At 38.0% G+C, this 20,182-nt stretch overlaps 1 protein-coding gene and 1 pseudogene across 1 annotated transcript; both read right to left on the bottom strand.

The window, feature by feature from the left end:
- Positions 1–2,168: 2,168 nt before the first annotated feature.
- LOC101392105 (olfactory receptor 7E178-like) lies at positions 2,169–3,006 on the bottom strand. Its single transcript, XM_004434177.2, is given in 2 exon segments — positions 2,169–2,772; positions 2,775–3,006. Coding segments are annotated over 2 exon segments (828 nt in total). The 3' UTR covers positions 2,169–2,176.
- Positions 3,007–11,418: 8,412 nt separating this feature from the next.
- LOC101402455 (putative gustatory receptor PTE01 pseudogene) lies at positions 11,419–12,275 on the bottom strand (annotated as a pseudogene).
- Positions 12,276–20,182: the final 7,907 nt, after the last annotated feature.

Below are 20,182 nucleotides of genomic sequence, written 5' to 3'. Positions count from 1 at the left end.
TCAGGGACAATCTTCCTCAAGCAAAGAGGAAGACTAGCAACAGATGTCAGCTCAGGGACAATCTTCCTAACCAAAAATGAAAAAAGTGATTTTGGCTTATTATAATGAGATAAGGTGGCATATAACAGAATCACGATTTATGGCAACCTCTATATCTTATCTTTGCAGCCTTATTGGCTCGCATTTCTCTGTATAAGGATCTCAGAGATTGACTTCTCATTAACCATGATGAGGAAAACTTTAGTATTTACCCAATTCAGTTGGATATGTGAGAAAGTATTCTAATTATGTGTGTGTGCATCAATGGCAGGGGAAAATTTTAGGAAGGCCAAATGACCAAATGGCAGGAGTACAGAGAAGTATTAGAGAAGGAAGCGTGAGTGTTGAGACATTTTAGAATGTTTGGGTGGGAAGAAAAATCAAAAAGAAAGCTCAAGTAATTTTATGGGAATGAATTTAATGGGAAGAGCCAATCAAATACTAGGATCATTGTTAGTGAAGTTGGTAGGCAATTTACCTTAGAGGTAAATGGCAGGGTAAATTAAACCAGTTACTAGATAGCTTTTCAGAAGGCTCAGATTGCCACCTCAGAAACTATAGGTAGCATTGCTAAAGGAAAGGTTGATATATACATAGGTACCTGGCTATGTAGCAGAAGATAGAAGGAGCCCACGACACATTGATCATGACAGAAGACAGGGGAGCATGTTTATAAAGTGGAATCCCTAAGACCCTGTTCCTAGTGACTGGAAAGATCTCCCATTTGCTGAGGACATGGTCCTTTGCTATCCTCGAGTAATGAAAATGAAGATAGAGTTAAATTTATTCATAATAACTTGGGTGACAATGATCTACAGGCACAAGTAGAACCACACAGCCACTGGAAATATCAAACCATTACTTTAAATATCAATTGTATGCCTTGACCAAGACATAGTCATCACAATCACCTTTTTACCTTGAGCTCACTTTGCAATCTTCCAACTGCATCTCACGATGTAGATTTAGGATTTATCAGCCAGGGTTCAATCAACAAAAGAGAAACCACACTAGTTATTTTAATAAAAATAATTTAATATAGGTATGGCTAAATAGTTATTAAAAGATGAAAAGCGTAAAAGAAAAATATGGTAACACAGAGCGATAGCTGTAAGATGTAGTGACAATATGATAGGCTAAGGGATAAAGGGAAAAGGTTGGGCATTAGCACATGTGAACTTTGACCATAATGGGAAGAATATAAAGGGAAGCCAGACAGAAAATTGGAGCATTGGTTTACAGATTCCCAGACCCACATTCCCCTCCCCCAGGATCACAAATTAAATTACAGAAAGATAACTTTGGAGCAGAAAAACAATAGCTTAATACCCAGCATATAGGACCAGCTCTGGAGTGTGCAGGGAGAAGATATGTGAAAAAATATTACCAGGAATATGAGAAAAAAATCACATTGCCCATTGACTAAGGCAAACTCTTTCACATCTTCTTCTTTATGAGCCCTGATCACTTTAAGATCTTCAGGATCTAATCATGAACAGTAAAGGATCCAAGACATACAAGTCCTCTTTGAATGAAAGGTCTCACAAAATTCAATAGTTTTCCACCTTAACTGCACAATAGACTCACGTGGGAAGCTGTTAAAACCGTTCATGCGCTTTTCATTCTCCAGTCCAATTAAATCTTAATCTATGACTCTGGGACTTGGGAATGAGGATTTTTAAAGTTCATGAGATGCTTCCAGTATGAAGTCAAGATTGTGGACCAGTGACATACATTCTCTCACACAACCTTCATCAATAGATTTGATTGAAGTCAAAGTTCTATGGAAAATAGTTATGGGAAGCGAAAATGGTTGAGAACTGTGTATATATTAAAAAAGAGAATTCTAAATTTCTACAAGATGTCTGGGTCATAGGTGACAAACACAGAAGATTACAAAGATGTAATAGGATTCAACTGTGCAGTGATTTTGACATACATAGGATCCCAGAATACTCCCTTAATCCCATCAAAGATGTGCCAAAATAAGCAATTTTCAGATATGATAAATCAAGAGGAATGAAAACCATGAGGTACAAAAATTATGTGGCCAAAGAGGCATGTTTGCCAATTCCAGATGTTTAGTTGTTCAACCATTTCTGATCCACAGAACAAAAAAAAGGCCCAAATATTGAGACTAGACTGTTCTGTTGAGGAGCCTCTGCATGGCCTTCTTGATGTCCCTGTTCCTCAGGCAGTAGATGAAGGGGTTCAGCATGGGAGTGACTACAGTGTACATCACTGAGGCCACCACATCCCTCCTGGGGGAATGCGAAACAGGAGAACTGAGGTACACCCCAAAGACTGTTCCATAAAATAAGCAAACAACTGACAGATGAGAGCCGCAGGTGGAGAAGGCTTTGTACTTCCCACCTGTTGATGGGACTCTCAGAATGGTGGAAACAATTCGAATGTAAGAGAAAAGGATTCCCAAGACTGGAATACCACCAAAGATGGCACCGATAAAATACAGTAATATTTTATTGGTGGAGGTATCATCACAGGCAATCTTGAGGAGTTGAGGAGGATCACAGAAGAAATGAGGGATTTCCACATTTGTGCAAAAGGTAAGTTGTGACACCATCAAGCAGTGCAGCTGGGAGTCCAAAAGGCTGATCAAAAAAGACACCAGAACCAGCGAGCTACAGAGGTGGGGGTTCATGATGACCAGGTAGTGCAGGGGATAACAAATAGCTACAAATCGATCATAGGCCATCACAGCTAATAGTAACAGTCCAAACATCCAAATAATTTTTTAAAAGACAACTGAATCAGGCAACCCACATACGAGATGACTCTGCTATGAGTTAGAATGTCCAAAATCATCTTTGGGACCGTGGTAGAAGTAAAACTGATGTCAGCCATGGATAGGATGGAGAGGAAGAAGTACATGGGAGTGTGGAGGTGGGAGTCAGAGAAGACAGCCAGGAAGATCACTAGATTCCCCAGCATGGTGACGATGTACATGCTTAGGAACAGGCCAAAGATTAGAGGCTGCAGTTCTGGATCATCTGAGAGCCCAAGAAGGAGGAATTCCAAGACACCTGTTAGATTCTGGGGTTCCACGTAGCAGAGACACCTTTTGAAAAATAAATGAGAGCTGATATATAGGAAAGAAGTATACAGGTACCCATCAGAGTGTCTGCATTTTGGATTCAAGCAATTCGTAAATAAAGTATTCATGCTTGAGGAGCATACCCCTTTACCAATATTTCTCAGTGTCTCAAATCCAATTTTCTTAGAACTCTTTTTCTCTTTGGCTTTTGCTCCATTCACCTGTTTCTATGTGCATCCACTTTGGAAAGACTGGACTAACAAAATTAGAGGTACAAAGATAGTTACAGACTTCAAAAATCCATAGACATGTTAACATAGCAGTTCCTTTCTTTGAAGGAAACAAAAGGAATAAGAAATATCATCTCCTTTAAAGAAAAAATATTTTAATTAAAGGACATTAATAAGCATTCAAATGTACTTTATTTTATCCAAATGCAGGAGAGTTAATTCCCTTGATTTGGCCTATTTATAAACACCCTATAAGAACTATGTAATAAAGTGCCTGGCTCCCTTTTTTGCGTGTGATGTTTGGCTGCTAACAATTGTTAAATCATGCCTCTCTCTCTTCCCCTTCTGCCCAACATCTGAGCTACCTAATCAAAAAGCCTGGGTCCTACAGTTATAAAATAAATAAGTCCTAGGGATGTAATGTACATCATGGTAACTATAGTAATAATACTGTATTACATATTTGAAAGTTACTAAGAGAGAAGATCTTAGAATTTCTCATCACAGGAAAAACATTGTAACTATGTGTGGTAACCACTATGTGTGGTTAACTAGACTTTTTGTACTGATCACTTCACAATATACACAAATACTGAATCATTATGTTATATACATGAAACTAATATAGTATTATATGTCAATTATACCTTAATTTAAAAAAATGGAAAGCCTGGGTCCATCCTCCTTTGGCGACAGCGAGAGATTGAAACCTCACAAGCCCATGCACATATGCAGGAACTGTCACTGTGAGCCCACACTGTAACTACAATAAAAAATCCATGCCAGCCACTTTCTTTGAACTCTTCTGTCATTTCAGACCAGCTTAGAAGGCCTGCTATGTTCTCCCCAGACAGGGAGAGCTTTATATGAGGAATAAAACATTTTATATCCTCGTGTGTGTGTGTGGCATTATCAGCCTCAACATCCAAGCCAAATTTAGAGTGGAAGTCCATCCTGTTTCTGCAGAGTGTCCACTACACTTGATGCAGCAAGTAGGGCACTGAGACAATGACCACCACTCTCAGAGGTCTTCCTTCTCTTGCTCTGGTTTTCCCTCTAGCTCTCCTGCCTGATGACAAGCATGCACTTTGAGCTACTGCTTGTTAGAAGATTGCACTTCAGACTGTGCTGCATTTGTTGAGTCCTTCCAACTAAAACCAAGAATTAAGGGGTTAAATCTTCCCTGGGCTAGGAAAAGATAGAAAAAGTGAGATAAGCTCTGTTAACTGCAGCTGTGCATACTCAGCATAATCAACTGTTTTTTAAAACAGGTCTTTCTGTCCCTCCTTCATATATGAATGAGCTGTTTTTCCCAGGAAGTCAAGGTCCAAACATCATGAAGAAAGAATATTCAGCCTCACACAGCCAAATGCAGGCTGAGGATGAAAAGTAACCAGAAAAGCCCAGACACTCCAGGAAAAAGAGATTTCATCTTCAAGGCCAAATGCAGGCTGGTGGGAAGGTGCCAACCAGCACAGCCCATACTCCCTCTCCTCTACTTAAAACCCCAGCACATGCTCCCCCTCCCTTACATAAAAGCCCCAATAAAAACCCCTACCTTTTTTCCTTTTCAACGAGGTAGATTTGAGTTTTATTCTCATCTCCTCATCTGGCTGCCTCTTAATAATAAACCTCTTTCCTTGCCACAAGCTTGATATTCAATGATTTGTCTTTCCTGTGTGACACATAGTGAACCTGTGTTTGTGTTCAGTAACACAACCTTCTCTTATAGATATAACTTACCTAATTTAGACATTTCAATAATTACTTGGCTATTAGAGACAAGAGTATGGGATTGGGTCCTTCCTTAATGTGGCCCTGGGTCTTATGTCTCAGCTCAGATCTATCTGTATGTCTTAGAATGAAGCTGTGACTGACACTGGGTTCAGGGGAAAGACTCTTACCCTGATTGGTTGTGTGTTTTCAACCAGGCGTTGGCCCTTGTGGGTGGAAAGAGTACACCCTGAGCAACATACAGGCCCATTGAGTGGTTGCTTATGAAAGAGTGGTCTTTTAGGGACTTAGGAGAGAGGAAGACAGAGAGAGAAAGACACAGAGAGAAAGAGAGAGGGAAGAAGAGAGAGAGAGAGAAAAAAGAAGAAGGAGAAGAAGGAGAAAAAAGGAGAAAGAGGAGGTGAAGGAGGAAGAAAAGAAAGAGGAAGAAGAAGAAGAGGAAGAAGGAGGGGAGAAAGACAAGGAGGAAAAAATAGAAGAGGAAGAAGAAAGAGGAGGAAAAGAAGAAGAAAAGCAGCCATTGTCTGTCATGCTGAGGTCTGCACTCCTAAAAATAGACTAGGATTTATAAATAGCCCTGGGGCTACCGTTGCCCCATGCGTTGGTAGCAACAAAGATCCAGTTCTTCAGGGTTATAGGGAGAAACACCCATGACATCCCTGTAGCCCAGTGAAGGGGTTAATTCATACCTGATTTAAGCACAAGGTATATAATCCCCATAAAACAACCGTTATCATGGAAGAGGTCCCTAACCCTGAAGATACTGGTTTGAGGATGTCTGGAGAAAGAAATTTATAAATATGAGCAGGATAGAGAAGACCTCCCTTGAAGTATATCTAGTGATAACAAATAAATAAATAAAAAGAGAAAAGAAAAGAAAGAAAGAAACCTGGATATGAGGGAGGAAATAAAAAACTGAAACAGAAGTACACAATTTGACCCCATTGGAAGTCCCACATTTATTAAAAGAGTGTATAGGGCCGGCCCCGTGGCTTAGCGGTTAAGTGCATGCGCTCCGCTGCTGGCAGCCCGAGTTCGGATCCCGGGCGCACACCGCTTCTCCTGCCATGCTGGGGCCGCGTCCCACATACAGCAACTGAAAGGATGTGCAGCTATGACATACAACTATCTACTGGGGCTTTGGGGGGAAAAAATAAATAAATAAAATCTTTAAAAAAAAAAAAAGAGTGTATAGAATAAAAAATGAAATGGCACTGATTAGCTTTTGCATCTCTTCAAAGTAGGTTCTGATTTAGCTTTAATATCTGCTGAAAAGCACCAATGTGCAAATCTTCATGTCCTCAACAAATACCGGGACTCAAATTACAGAATAGCTGGAGATCCCACTAAATTTGAATGAGGTACTCTCTATAATCTTAGGGAGGTTCTTGAACATAAAATTAGTGGACAAACAGTATGCCTCACCTTCACCATTGGAACTATTATCTTCCCTGAATTCCCCATTGCAATAGCACCCATTGCCCTCAAAAATCCTATAGTGGGCATGGATATTCTGGCTAAATTAAAATTAAATTTAGTCTTAGGCACTATATAGGAAAAACCTAAGTAGTTTTTCACCTCCTGTTCTGTCTCCTTTACTCTCTTGCAGACCCTTCACTTCTGATACTTCTGGTCACCAAATGTGGGTGGGTTTCCCCACACCAAGCAATTCTCCACAACATCAGCTGAAAGCCCTACAATTTAAGTCACTTATGACACTATCTGCCTAGAGTGTCAGATCCCAGAGGTTAAAGGCTCAGTCCCCCAAGACTGCTCCCATTTCAGATGCCAATCATAAGTAGTAGGTCATCAGGTTACCCACAAATTCTGTTCCACTTTACTACAAATTGGAGGTTCACATGACCTTCTCCTTAGGTTCAATTAATTTGTCACTCTGTGAAGAGTGCTTGGAGGGAAATGACCGATCTTATTCATTTCTTTAGTCATACAGGACATCCCTGGAAGGGATGAAAGCCCAGGCAGGAAAGCCCCCAGTGTGGAAGCCATATTGATTATGCTGTGTTCCTCTGAAATAACAAATAGTAATCAATATTTGAAAGATATTTTTGTATACCCATATATTTGTTTCGGTTGCCTGAACTGTGCCAACCACAGTGTGCAGTTGGGGAATCAGAAATGAATGAGACTCAGTCATTTCCCTGCTAGCATTCTGCCTGGAGTGACCTGGATAGAGAAAGGAAAGGTTGAGTATGATGGTTGTTTTTTAATTAAATTTTAACATTATATTTAACCCAATATACAAAAGATATTATAATTTCACCAATATACAAAATTGAGATATTTTACATTCTTTTGGTACATCTTCAAAATCTGGTATTCCATACTGACAGCAAATCTCAATTTGGACCAGGCACACTTCAACGGCTCAATAACCACATGAAACTAAATTCTTAGGAAAGGCATTGTCCCGCACCTTGTGAATAGAGTCTCGCTGCTCAGATCCAAATCTGACTTCACCACTTTTTACCCCAGGACCTGGTTCAAATTAAATAAAAATACTGTACTCCTTTCCTCAACTGTAAAATTATGATAATGTGTGCACCTATATGTTGGGGAGTGATTATGTAGAGGAAAATTAAAAAGCTACATAGCACATTGCTCGGAGGCTATCACAGTAAACCCTCAATAAAGCTTCATAATGTTAAGGTTATTCTCCTCATCACCGTCATGATCATAATCATCATATTCATGATCATTTTGGAGTACTTAGGGAATGGTTTGGAGAGATCCATTTCCTACTCTGGTGTGGGTGATGCCTATGGAAGCTAGAAATGTTAGCAGAGGAGAGCAGCATTTTGACAGAGATTTCTGAAAACCCCAACAGAAAAAGGGCATAAACTTCATTGGCCTCTGAGCTGAAACTTGTGTATTGATGCCCTCCCATCTGGCTATCTCAGTTGTCTTGCTTGTTTTGATAATGAGGAACCAAAATCCTCCACAATCCCTCCTCCACCTACCATCTCCCTGAGTACTCACTGGTCTGTGCTGTATCTCTGTTGGTTCATGACAGGAGATTAGATCCACTGCCCTCTCCTGCCTGGTGAATGATGAGGGCTGAGGCTCTGTTCTCAGGACTTGGAGGAAGACAGACTCAGGCATGAATCCCCCAATGGAGACAATGACTCTGAGAGAGGAGGTACAAGTATATAGCCTAGCTGGGACTGGCACATTAAAAGGCTGGAGAAATGGGCTAATTACTTAATCCCGTAAGGCCTTGAGAGCTCAATGCAGAGAGCTCATAATTAGTGAAATTGGTTCATGTTATCTCAATCTCTGAGGACTTCCCAATATTAACAGAAGAGGAAAAGGAGAAAAGTGAATGTATTTAGAAGAGTGCGGGCCCTTCCTCTTCTCAGAAGAAAGCTCATTTGTACACCTTGCTTGTGATTTCCAAGTTCAAGAATCTTTACATAAAATGCAGACTCTTTTCTTTTTCAATTTAATTTATGACTTTTGGCCTTTGACATCTGCAAATCCATTGTGTTGTTGAAGTAAATTAGGGAGACTTGGGTTTTCTTTAACAAAAATCCGAAACCATGTCCATTTTCTCTGTTAAGATTTCTGGCTTGAAGATAAATTTTCTATTTCATTTTTTGGGGGGGCTTTTTTGCTTACTTAAATGATTGCCCAAGTTCTAGTTTATCTCTTTCATTGATATTTGTTGGTATATTAGAAAACTATTGACTTTTATGCTCTTACTATAAGTTGCTACTTCTCTTAAATAAACCAGGGTATCTAACAAGACTGCAATCAAGATGTCAGCCAGGTCTGCAGTCACCTCAAGGTTTGACTGGGAGAGGACCTTTCCCAAGCCCTCTTACATGGTTGTTGGAAGGGTACAGTTCTTTGTGGACTGATGGCCAGAAGCCTTCCTCAGTTCTCTCCCACACAGGCCTCTCATGGGAAATCTCACTCAGGGCAGTTGGCTTCCATCAGAACAAGCAGATAGGTGACAGAGAAACAAGGGCCAGGAAGATGAAAGCCAGAGTCTTCTTGTACTCTACTCTCAAAAGTGATGTGTCATCAGTTCAGTCATGTTGTGTTGGATATAAGCAAGTCACTAGGCCCAGGACACACTCAATGGGATTATGATAAGTGAAATAAGTCAGATAGAGAGAGATAAACACTGCATGATATCTCTTATACGTGGAATCTAAAAAAGCCAAACTCATAGAAACAGAAAGTAGAATGGTGGTTACCAGGGGGTGGTGGGTGGGGGAAATGGGGAGATGTTGTTCAAAGTGTAAAAACTTCCACTTATAAGATGAATAATTTCTGGGGATCCAATGTACAGTATGGTGACTGTAGTTAGCAATAATATATCATATACTTGAAAGTTGCTAAAAGACTAGATCTTAAATGCTCTCATCACAAAAAAGAAATGGTAATTATGTAATGTGATGGAAGTGTTAGCTAACTCTATGGTGGTAATCGCTTTGCAATGTGTAAGTGTTTCATATCAACACATTGCACATCTTAAATTTACACAGTATTATATGTCAATCATATCTCAGAAAAGTTGAAAAAAGAAATACATCAAACTTAGGGTAGATGATGACAACGATATCAATATTTACTTAGTTCTTACCATGTGCATATGGTCTGTTTAAACCTAGAGTACTTTCAGCCAAATATCTTTAAAAATTAAGCATTAGAGACCATGAGAGTTATAAAAATTATCTCAGTGTACTCAGGTAATAAGTTAGAGGAACTAATGTTGCAAATCAAATTTTAGCCTGCAAAGTCGATATGTTGAAACTATACACTGCCTACTAGTTATTGATTATGGTTGTTTGCCCTTATTGATCCACTACTATGTACTAAACAGTATTCTATTCAGTTCATTTGGTAATATCTTCTCAACCAGCCTCAGGTAAATGCTCTTGTTATCATAACTCCACAGATGAGGAATTTAAATAGAAATTTTACCTATGATACTTAAAGTTACACAGTTTGTGACATGAGGCTACTTATAAATTACTAGAATGCTGATTTACATAAACTTCCTTAATGTTACAATGGGATTTATCATCTGATGGGAAACTGCTATTTGACTGGTCCATGACACAATTATATATAATTATTGCATGGCCTTGGAAGATAAGCAGTATTGCACTTAATTTGCTGCTGAGGATTTTGAGGCTCAGAAAAGAACTTTGAGTTGCCAAAGCTTCAAATTTTTGAGTCGATATCTGGGCAGTGCAGTGTCTTCATAGCCCACATTCTTTCTATTATCTGTGTTTCCTATTCTAATCAAATATTGTCACACTGTGCTTAGTGTTAACTCATCATTAGCACTCTTCTAAATCTAAATATAAATATAAAAAAAACCAAAGTGCTACACTGGGAAGAGTCTACCATTTGATATCAAAAGACAACATACTTTCCCACTTATCAAGGTCCTTTAGCTATCACATAGGCTTGCACAAACAGATATGCAAATGTAGAAACCCAATAATTTTTAGTGGGTGATATTTTCCCGATAACTGTTACGGCTTCATCATATCTCAAGTTCATTTGTTTCTACAACATCAAAGTTCCATATCAATGTAGCTGGTAGGTGATTTACTTTAGAACTAAAAAGTCACAGTAAATTAAACTAGTTGTTGGACAAGTTTTCAGAGAACTAAGATTACTACCAAAGAACTATGCATGACATCTCTAAGGAAAGGTGGATACTCATTTTGAAGAAACAAATGCAGCCCAAAGACTGAGTTATCATAATGATGTACACCTGAAATTTATACAATGTTATAAACCAATGTTACTGCAATAAACAAAAAATTAAAAAAAAAAAAAAGAAAGAAAGAAAGCATGGTAACAAGATGAAGTCCTAACCAGGCTGTTACTAGTGAAAGGGAAGAGTTCACCTTTGCTGACAACATGGACCTTTGCTGCATGGAGTACAGTAAAGGAAGACAAAGTTCAATTTATTTATGATGAAAATTTGTGATTTAATAATCCTCAGACACCCTTAAAGCCACACATCAACTGGAAATATGATTCCAGTACTTAAATGTCAGTTGTGCACTCCAAACAAATACACATTTAAAACCACTTTTTTATGAGCTCATTATGCAATATTCCAATTGCATCAATTAATATACCTTTCCCTATGTTATGATTTATCATTCAGGGTTCAGTCAAGAAAAACAACCTAATTATTTCAATGAAGAAAATTGAGTACAGGGAGTTGGGTAAAGAGCTACAGCAATACGAAGGCAATAATGGAACAATGTGATGCCAGATGGAAGCCAATAAATACCAAGGGCGTAGGGGTGTAAATGGAGTAGTGAACTTTACTTAACTTCAATGTGTAGTGAAATTTACTGACCATTATTAAAAGTACGTAACAAGAAAGCCAGATGGAAAATAGAGCAGTGATTTCAAGAGACCCACTCTGGTACCACAAGATAAGTAGGGGTTCAGCATGAGGGTGACTATGATGTACACGATCAAGGCCATGACATCTTTCCTGGGGGAAGGTGACAATGCTGATCCAAGGTAAACTCCAATAGCCGTTCCATAACATAAGGAAACAACAGACAGGTGAGAGCCACAGGTGGAGAAGGCTCTATATTTCCCAGCTGTTGATGGAACTCTCAGAATAGAGGAAATAATTTTATAGTAAGAGAAAAATCCCTGAGAAAGGGAGAAAACCAAAAATGGCACCAACAAAATACATGACTGTGTTATTGGTGAAGATATCAGAACAGGCAAGGTTGAAGAGTTGAGAATGGTCACAGAAGAAATGAGAAATTTCCACATCCTTGAAGCAGGTAAGTTATAACAGAATCAAATTGTGCAGCTGGGAGTATAAAAGACTAATTTAAAAAGATGCTAAAACTAAGAAGCCACAGAGGCATGGGTTCATGATGACTGAGTAGTGCAGAAGGTGACAGATGGCCACAAACCAGTCATAGGCCATTGCAGTCAGAAGCATACCATCCATACACCCAAAAAGGATAAAAAAAAGACATCTATGTCAGGCATCCCACATAGGAGATGACTCTGCTGTGAGTTTGGACGTCCACAATCATCTTGGGGACAGAAGTGGAGATGAAACCAATGTCGACCAAGGATAGGTTGGAGAGGAAGAAGTACATGGGGGTGTGGAGGTGGGACTTAGAGGTGACAGCCAGGATGATGAGTAGGTTCCCAAAGATGGTGACCAGGTACATAGATAGGAACAGCCCAAAGAGCAAAGGCTGCAGCTCTGGATCATGAGAGGCCCATGAGGAAGAATTCTGAGACAAATGTTAGATTCTGTGGTTCTGTGTAGCTTGGAGACATTTCAAACAAGAAAAGAGGGTTAGAAAAAAGGAACAAAGTAAATGGACACCCAGCTCTGTGTCCATATTTTGGATTCAAGCAATTCACTTGTGAGGTTGTGCATCCCAGTGTCTTCAGCAACATTTTTCAGTGTCTCAAATCCAATTTTCTTAGAACTGTTTCCTCATTGGTTTCTGTTTTATTCATCCCTGTCTCTACATACTTACTTTAGAGACACTCACCTGAAGAATGTTATAGGATCAAGGTCAGTTACAGATAACAAATCCATGAACACTATAAAATACAGCCTACTCTTTTAAAGAAACATATTGAACAAGAAAAATCCTTCTACCTTTAGGAAAAGAAAATAATTCTGATTAAAAGACACTTAGAAACAGCCTTATTTCATTCAGATACAGTGGAAGAAATTCCTTTGGTTTGGAATATTGATAAACAGTGTAATTGCTAGAACTACGGTATCTGGATTCTAAATTAAAGTCAAAATGTTCATAACCAGAAAGGATTTTTTTTTTTTTTGACGTGCCAGTTATCTTCCCGGGTTTCCATGATTCTTGGTTTTCTGATTTCTCTCCTCCATGTAAAGATGTGCTCACTCAAATATGTGGGTTGTCTTTTAAATGTCTTTTCAAGGGAACCCTAGTGCACTGTTGTTGGGATTACAAATTGATACATCCACTATGGAAAACAGTATGGAGTTTCCTCAAAAAAATTCAAAATAGAACTGCTATATGATCCAGCAATTCCACTTCTGGGAGTATATCCAAAGGAAAAGAATACACTGCTGAAGAGATATCTGCACTCCCACGTTCACAGCAGCATTATTCATAATAGCCAAGGTATGGAAAAAACCTAAGTGTCCATCGATAGATGAATGCACAAAGAAAATGTTATGTATATATAATGGAATATTATTCACCCATAAGAAAGAATGAAATCCTGTCATTTATGACAACATGGGTGGACCTTGAGGGCATTATGCTAAGTGAAGCAAGTCAGACAGAGAAAGACAAATATTGTATGATCTCACTTATATGTGGAATTAAAAAAAAAATTCATAGAAAAAGAGATCAGATTTGTGGTTACCAGTGGCATGTGTAGCAGGTGAGGGAATTGGATGAAGGTGGTCAGAAGGTACAAACTCAATTTATAAGGTAAACAAGTACTGGGGAAGTAATGTACAGCCTGATGACTCTGTATTAACACTGCTGTGTGGAATATTTGAAAGTTGTTAAGAGAGTAAATCCTAAAAGTTCTCATCATAACAACAAAAGTTTTTTTGTATCTGTAGGAGATGATGGGTGTTAACTAAGATTACTGTGGTAATCATTTCTCAATATATGTAAGTCAAGTCCTTATGCTGCACGTCTTAAACTTATACAGTGCTATATGTCAATTAAACCTCAATAAAACTGGAAATAAAAATCTTTTCAAATATAACTCCTAACTTTGGCCTGGTACACTTCAAATTTCCATAAATATGTTTTGGTAAATGCACAAGCTCATACAGCATTATTGACCTCATAGATGGCATTAGTGTACAGTGCACTTCTCAATCATTCAACTAAAAGTAACTTTTAAAAAATAGTTTCTTCCAATTTCTCATCTTATTCGGGATTATATACCAAACCTATATAATCTCAGGGAAACATCTGGTGTTTGACACTGCTCTTTGTTTTTTGGTCTCCATTTTGTAGTAGCTTGGTAAAAATGCTTACATGTACTTCTAATCCTAAACATTTGGAAGTGCTCTGTCCTCATCAAATCCAACTCTCTAATTCACCATTGAGGAATTTTGGACGATGAGAGGTACCCAAACCATGTCTGAAACCCAGCCTTCTTATGGCTACTACAATCTTTACTGAAACAGGCAGGATTTTCCTTAAATCAATTCTCCTTAAGTACAATTTTCTTTAATTCAATTCCCTGAAGGCAACTCTGATCTTCATTTTCCTTGAGAGGTCACACTGTGAGTTAATTTGGGGAAAATGCAAAAGAAAGAACAGAGATGGATATATCAAACACCTGGGGAGTTTCCACATCAGTAAAATGGAGATAACAATTGAACTTATCTCATAGGATTGTTTTAAGAAATTAAATTAAATAAAACATAAAATGCTCAGACCTGTGGTTCTCAATCCCAGTTGATTACTGTATTTACCTGTGAATACTGTAAAATATACCAATACCATGGCAAGTCTAGAACCAATTAAAAAGTAATCTCTATACCCACATCTCTTAGTGGTTCTAACGTACAGTCAGGGTCAAGAATAACACCTTTGGGGGCCGGCCCAGTGGCACAAGCAGTTGGGTGCGCGGGCTCCGCCGCGGTGGCCTGGGGTTCACCGGTTCATATCCAGGTGCACACCGATGCACCGCTTGTCGGGCCATGCTGTGGTGGCGTCCCATATAAAGTGGAGGAAGATGGGCATAGATGTTAGCCCAGGGCCAGTCTTAGCAAAAAGAAACAAAGGAAATGCAAAAGAACCAGAAAATAGGTGACAAAACAGCAACATTAAGCCCTCATATATCAATAATTACGCTAAATGTAAACGGATTGAACTCTCCAATCAAAAGATACAGAGTGGCAGGATGGATTTAAAAGCAAGACCCAACAATATGCTGCCTTCAGGAAACACATCTTAGCACTAAAGACAAGCACAGGTTCAGAGTGAAAGGATGGAAGACAATACTCCAAGCTAATGGCAAACAAAAGAAAGCAGGTGTTGCCATACTCATATCAGACAAAGTAGACTTCAAGATAAAACAGGTTAAGAAGGACAAAGAAGGGAAATATATAATGATAAAAGGGACACTCCACCAAGAAGACATATGACTTATAAATATATATGCACCCAACATAGGAGCACCAATGTACGTAAAGCAACCATTAACAAACCTGAAAGGAGACATAGGGGATCTTAACACCCCACTTATATCAATGGATAGATCATTCAGACAAAAAGTCACTAAAGAAATAGTAGACTTAAATGAAAAACTGGACGAGATGGACCTAGTAGACATATACAGAGCACTCCACCCAAAAACAGCTGACTACACATTCTTCTCAAGCACGCATGGAACATTCTCTAGGATAGACCATATGTTGGGAAACAAAGCAAGCCTCAATAAATTTGAGAAGATTGAAATCATAACAAGCATCTTTTCAGACCATAAGCTATGAAACTGGAAATGAACCATGAAAAAAAAACTGGGAAAGTGACAAAAATGTCGAGATTAAACAACATGCGACTGAACAACCAATGGATCATTGATGAAATTTAAGGAGAAATCAAAAACTATCTGGAAACAAACGAAAATGATAATATGCCATATCAAACCATATGGAATGCAGCAAAAGCCGTCCTGAGAGGGAAACTCATAGCGATACAAGCCCACCTTAACAAACAAGAAAAAGCCCAAATAGGCAACCTTAAATTACACCTAACAGAACTAGAAAAAGAAGAACAAACAAAGCCCAAAGCCAGCAGAAGGAGAGAAATAATAAAAATCAGAGCAGAAATAAATGAAATTGAGACCCAAAAAACAGTGGAAAGGATTAATGAAACAAAGAGTTGGTTCTTTGAGAAGATAAACAAAATCAACAAACCCTTAGCCAGGCTTGCTAAGAAAAAAAGAGAAAAGGCTCAAGTAAATAAAATTAGAAATGAAAGAGGAGAAATTACAATGGATACCACGGAAATACAGAGGATTATAAGAGAATACTATGAGAAATTATATGCCAACAAATTGGACAATCTAGAAGAAATGAATAAATTCTTAGACTCATACAACCTCCCAAAACTGAACCAACAAGAAATGGAGAATCTGAATAGACCAATCACAAGTAAAGAGATTGAAATAGTAATCAAAAACCTCCCTAAAAATAAAAGTCCAGGACCAGATGGCTTCTCCAGTGAATTTTACCAAACATTCAAAGAAGATTTAATACCCATCCTTCTCAAACTATTCCAAAAAATAGAGGAAGATGGAACACTTCCTAAATGATTCAATGAGGCCAACATCACCCTGATACCAAAGCCAGACAAAGACAATACAAAGAAAGAAAATTACAGGCCAATATCGCTGATGAACATTGATGCAAAAATCCTCAACAAAATATTGGCAAACCGAATACAACAATACACTAAAAAGATCATACACCATGATCAAGTGGGATTTGTACCAGGGATGCAGGGATGGTTCAACATGCGCAAATCAATCAACGTGATACATCACATCAACAAAAAAAGAATAAAAACCACATGATCGTCTCAATAGACACCGAGAAGGCATTTGACAAGATACAACATCCATTTATGATAAAAACTCTCAACAAAATGGAAATAGAAGGAAAGTACCTCAACATAATAAAGTCTATTTATGACAAACCCACAGCCAACATCATACTCAACGGGGAAAGACTGAAAGCCATTCCTCTGAGAACAGGAATGAGGCAGGGCTGCCCACTCTCACCACTCCTGTTCAACATAGTACTGGAGGTTTTGGCCAGAGCAATTAGGCAAGAAAAAGGAATAAAAGGAATCCAAATAGGTAACTAAGAAGTGAAACTCTCACTATTTGCAGATGACCTCATTGTATATATAGAAAACCCTAAAGAATCTGTTGGAAAACTCTTAGAAACAATCAACAACTACAGCAAAGTTGCAGGGTACAAAATCAATCTACAAAAATCAGTTGCATTTCTGTATGCTAATAATGAACTAACAGAAAGAGAGCTCAAAAAGATAATACCATTTACAATTGCACCAAAAAGAATAAAATACCTAGGAATAAATCTTACCAAGGAGGTGAAGGACCTATACAATGAGAACTACAAGACATTATTGAAAGAAATCCATGATGACATAAAGAAATGGAAAGATATCCCATGCACGTGGATTGGAAGAATAAACATAGTTAAAATGTCTATATTACCTAAAGCAATCTACAGATTCAATGCAATCCCAAACAGAATCCCAATGACATTGTTCACAGAAATAGAGAAAAGAATACTAAAATTTATATGGGGCAACAAAAGACCCCGAATAGCTAAAGAAATCCTAAGAAAAAAGAACAAAGCAGGAGGCATCACAATCCCTGACTTCAAAACATACTACAAAGCAATAGTAATCAAAACAGCATGGTACTGGTACAAAAACAGACACACAGATCAATGGAACAGAATTGAAAGCCCAGAAATAAAACCCCACATATATGGACAGCTAATTTTCGACAAAGGTGCTAAGAACATACAATGGAGAAAGGAAGGTCTCTTCAATAAATGGTGTTGGGAAAACTGGACAGCCACATGCAAAAGAATGAAAGTGGACCATCTGCTATCGCCGTTCACAAAAATTAACTCAAAATGGATCAAAGACCTGAAGGTGAGACCTGAAACTATAAAACTCATAGAAGAAAATATAGGCAACACACTATTTGACATTGGCTATAAAGGAATCTTTTCGGATGACATACCTACCCAGACTAGGGAAACTAAAGAAAAAATAAACAAGTGGGACTTTATCAGATTAAAGAGCTTTTATAAGACAAACGAAACCAGAATCAAGATGAACAGACAACCCACCAGCTGGGAGAGAATATTTGCAAAACATACATCTGACAAGGGGTTGATCTCCATAATATATAAAGAACTCACACAACTGAACAACAAAAAAACAAACAACCCGATCAAAAAATGGGCAGAGGAAATGAACAGACACTTCTCCAAAGAAGATATACAGATGGCCAATAGGCACATGAAAAGATGTTCAACATCACTAATCATCAGGGAAATGCAAATCAAAACAATGCTAAGATACCACCTCATGCCTGTTAGAATGGCTATAATCACCAAGACAAAAAACAACAAGTATTGGAGAGGATGTGGAGAAACAGGAACCCTCATACACAGCTGGTGGGAATTCAAACTGGTGCAGCCTCTATGGAAAACGGTATGGAGATTCCTCAAAGACTTAAAAATAGAGATGCCCTATGACCCAGCCATCCCATTACCGGGAATCTATCCAACGAACCTGAAATCAACAATCCAAAGAGGCTTATGCACCCCTATGTTCATTGCAGCATTATTCACCATAGCCAAGAAGTGGAAGCAACCTAAGTGTCCCTCGACTGACGGTTGGATTAAGAAAATGTGGTATATATATACAATGGAATACTACTCAGCCATAAAAAAAGAGAAAATCGTCCCATTCGCAACAACATGGATGGGCCTGGAGCATATTATGTTAAGTGAAATAAGCCAGAAAGAGAAAGACAAACACTGTATGATCTCACTCATATGTGGAATATAAACCAACACATGGACAGAGAAAACTGGACTGTGGTTACCAGGGGCAAGGGGGGTGGGGGGTGGGGGGTGGGCACAAGGAGTGAAGGGAGTCATATATATGGTGATGGACAAACAAAAATGCACAACCCCAAATTTCACAATGTTAAAAACCATTAAAACATCAATAAAAAAAAAAAAAGAGGAGGATTGGCAGATGTTAGCTCAGGGCCGATCTTGCTCAAAGAAAAAAAAGAATAACACCTTAGAATATTACCAGACACTTAGAAAATGTTCTGTTAATATTATCTATTATTACTATAATTAATACCCTATACATATATTTAAAACATATGCATTTAATAATACTTGCTTCAAAATTCATATTTTATAGAAATTTGAAATGCTACTGATAAAATTTGAGTTCTGATTGAATTCCTGCATGATTCCATTGCCCTGCACACCTGTCCTCCAATGCAACCACTGTCATTAATTTGGTGCGTATATTTTCTGTCCGTGTTTCCATAATTTTAGTATTTATTTATGTATTTGTAATGGGTTTCCTTGAAAATTTACCTAAATAGAATATTACTACACATATTGCATCTAAAATGTTCCTGTTTACTATAGCATTGTGTTTAATACCAGATATAATACTTTAATGGACAAGTAGTATTACCTGAGGAGTGAACATTTTATTTATCAATCTCTTATTTCAACAATCCTATGAAAATTCTTTTGCCTATCTCCATGTCATAAAAGTGAGAATTTCTGTATGATGTGGGCATGGCGGATACTCGTTTGTGTTGTAAACTCAATGCCAATTCAATCTTACTATTTATTGCCTACATTTGTTTTCCCAGTAGAAAAATCAGTTGTTATCAACTACACGCTTTTATTAAGGTATAGAATCAGAAATATTTTCAAGTATTTAATAATAGTCATTCCCTGATAGCTCCATATGAAAATTCACATTTTATCAGGGGAATAATATTTCCATACTTCAGATTTTCAAGCTGGCTGGGAAAGTGCATTGCTATTAATAGAAAATCCTATAATCCACCATAGTAGTGCCATAAGTGCCCCTAAAACCACTGGTTCATTACCTTAATTCACAGAATTATGTGTAAATCCCTCAACCTCTCTATGCTGGTGCTCCTGATCTGGAAACGAAGAGAAGAACAGCCATCTCTAGAGATTTGACATCCAACAGAGGCAGAAATTCATAAGTATTTGGTCATTTTTTTGTAACAAGAACTTGTTCCAAAGTTCCAAGGACTTTGGAACAGTGGGTTTACTGATGAAATGCAACACTAAGAAAGTTTTAATAACCGTTTATTTGATTATACCACAGAGAATCTGAAGTTTCTCTGGTTTCAGAGCACTAGAAATCCTAAAATGTGTCTCAGCCCACAAAATAAAATGTACCTTCCTGTTCTCATTCTGCCTCTTCTTTTTCATGTTTATGAAAATCACTGTGAAGGTTTTCAAATAATTGAATGTTGTAGATGTTATTAAATTGAA

The sequence above is a fragment of the Ceratotherium simum genome, chromosome 39 (genome assembly GCF_057802395.1).
Source record: "Ceratotherium simum simum isolate JZ-2026a chromosome 39, ASM5780239v1, whole genome shotgun sequence".
NCBI classification, from domain to species: Eukaryota; Metazoa; Chordata; class Mammalia; order Perissodactyla; family Rhinocerotidae; genus Ceratotherium; species Ceratotherium simum.
This window is presented reverse-complemented; position numbering and strand designations above follow the sequence as displayed.